Source organism: Camelina sativa, chromosome 2, assembly GCF_000633955.1.
Source record: "Camelina sativa cultivar DH55 chromosome 2, Cs, whole genome shotgun sequence".
Classification (NCBI taxonomy): Eukaryota; Viridiplantae; Streptophyta; class Magnoliopsida; order Brassicales; family Brassicaceae; genus Camelina; species Camelina sativa.
In genome coordinates this window covers 15522363-15524707 of record NC_025686.1, presented here as the reverse complement: position 1 = coordinate 15524707, position 2345 = coordinate 15522363, and the positions used below count along the sequence as shown (strand labels likewise).

Here is a 2345-nt window from a genome sequence, read left to right as displayed (position 1 = left end):
TTATAAATCATCTGTCGACTTAGTTTATAAAAAATGGTTTTTGTTTATAATTTTACAATGATGTATACAGATTTTATTTTCTTAATTTATAAAGAGGTGAATAAAGAGAATTGATGCAAGTATTGTCATTTGATATTTTAAAATAAGAGGGTTGATGCAAATGTCTTTAATAAACTTCTACGAAAGTTCCAGGCCATTTAACGGCTTCTTCCTCAATGTTTGTCCTCTATGTATATGAATATAGGAATGCATGTATTTATGCGCTACTTGAAGAGTTACAAATCGGGGATGCGAACGGCATTGCTACTACTGGCTTTGTCTTCTCTCTTGGCTGATCCTTTCTTGCGTTTCCTGTCAGATTGTGGCTCTTTTGACTTTAGCTCATTGCACAGTGACCTCAAAGATGCAGCCAAGTTATCGTTTCTGTGCGCTGCGAATTTCAAAAACAGATAAGAAATCCATAACTAAGAAAACACTAACATGAACGTGTGAGAGAGAAATGGTTTATACCGGAGAGAACAACATCGTCCATGTTCACAACTTTGCGTCCAGCATGATGCGCAAATAGTTCAAGGTCCTTTCCAACGTTTTCTGTTACTCATAACAAATAAGCAAAACTTTCAGACAAAGCTATTCTGGAAACTAAAACAGTAAACTAACACCCACATATTACTTTTACTTTTTGCTATTTTCTATAAAGTAACACACACATATTGGCCTAAGAAGAAAACCCTTGTTCCCCAAATGATAAATTCACAACACAAACCAAAAGACTACTTCCAAAACACTGACCATCTGTGTTTCCCGGAAGCAAGATCGATATTCAAAGTCTATAGTAGCAATGAAATGATTAAAAAACTTGTAAAACTAACACTGCACATTTCATTAATGTAAAATTAAGTAAAGCAGGATTCCTCTAAAAAAAAGATCACTTCCAAAGCATATTGACCACTCTGTATTCCCCTGAAGCTAGATTAAGTTTCCAAGTTAATAGTAACAACAATAAGGTTCTTCAAACCATAAGAAAAGAGAGTTGCAGGATTAGTGTTCCAATGCATTGAAATACTGAACTCTCACCTGCGTATTTGAAGGCTAAATCTGCTACACATGCCACAACAGGTCCAGCTATTTCCATTCCATTTTTCTTCGCTGCTCAAACAAAAAAAAAAAAAAAAGAGAAACTCAAATCAATCAAATTCAACGCTTTTCCATCTATTTTACTTTTACCAAGAAGATTCTAAATTTCAACTTTGTAGAAAATAACTACTTCAAGCAGCTTCTCGTTACTATGTTGATTCATCAATTCTAAAAAATTGAAAATTCCCAAATTAATCGGAAGCCAAATTCGATCCTCGGAAGAAGGAATCAGTGGAAATTAAAATTGAATCATCAATCAAAATCAACACAAATCTCAAAATTAAATCGAAATCCCAGAATCCGATTCATAAACCACCACCGTCGATTCGCTGGAAATGTTGAGAATCGAATTGAAAATTGGGAGGAGAAGGAGGGAGATCTAACCTTCGGTTTCGGCGATAGAGATAGCAGAGAGTCTGAATCGGTCTCTGATGAGATCGTCCATGGTATCTTCTTCAACGATTTGGTCGATCTGGAGATAATCGCTTTTGTCTTCTCCTTCTACGTCCATGGTGAAAGCAGACAGCTAGGTTTTTTCCGCCTGAGAATTTGTTGGGCTATCCGATAATAAAGCGAGAAAAATACGCGGGAAAATATTATTAAAACGCACCGTTTTGATAATCTGCCTCCAAAGAGGTCTTTAGTCTTTTGTGCTTAATGAATTTTAGGTTTTTTTTTTGTTACTAAGCTACAGAACTAAAACTAATGTGTTCCAGGATTCTCTATCACGTGTACCAGTTATATATATTCCAGCTTTTCGTATGAATTAAGTCCTTATCAACATAGTCAGAACTAAGAAGTCGTCTTCATTCTTGATCAAACACTAATTAAGTACTTTTGGGCCAAAAGTTTTGGCTATATATATGCTTTGCAATTGCAACTCTAAGAGAGGTGTTTAGAGAATATAATTCTTTCTAACTGTGAGGATAATTGTTGCTTTGGTCCGTCATCGCCTCACACCGGTTTAAAGATTCATATATCTAAGACTTGAACATGATACAAGAGAATTTTGATCACCGAGTTCCCGGCCTCTAACCGGTACATCTCGGGTGGGAACCGTCTCCCACAACTTCCACTCTATGAAGAGGTTACACACACCACTAACTTGTGATGTTTTTTCGTTTACAGATTTTGGCACAAGGAGAACTACAGATCAAAGGGATACAACAACAACAAGAAGAAAGCTTGCTTGAGAAGCTTTTGTTTCT

General features: G+C 36.0%; 1 protein-coding gene across 1 annotated transcript; it reads right to left on the bottom strand.

Moving 5' to 3' along the window:
• Positions 104 to 1669, bottom strand: LOC104725611 (centromere protein S-like). The gene is made up of 4 exons (XM_010444288.2): positions 1522 to 1669; positions 1078 to 1149; positions 511 to 591; positions 104 to 430 (listed from the first exon to the last, which is right to left on the bottom strand). Exons 1-4 carry the CDS (start codon positions 1646 to 1648, stop codon positions 276 to 278), a joined length of 435 nt encoding a protein of 144 aa, XP_010442590.1. The 5' UTR covers positions 1649 to 1669; the 3' UTR covers positions 104 to 275.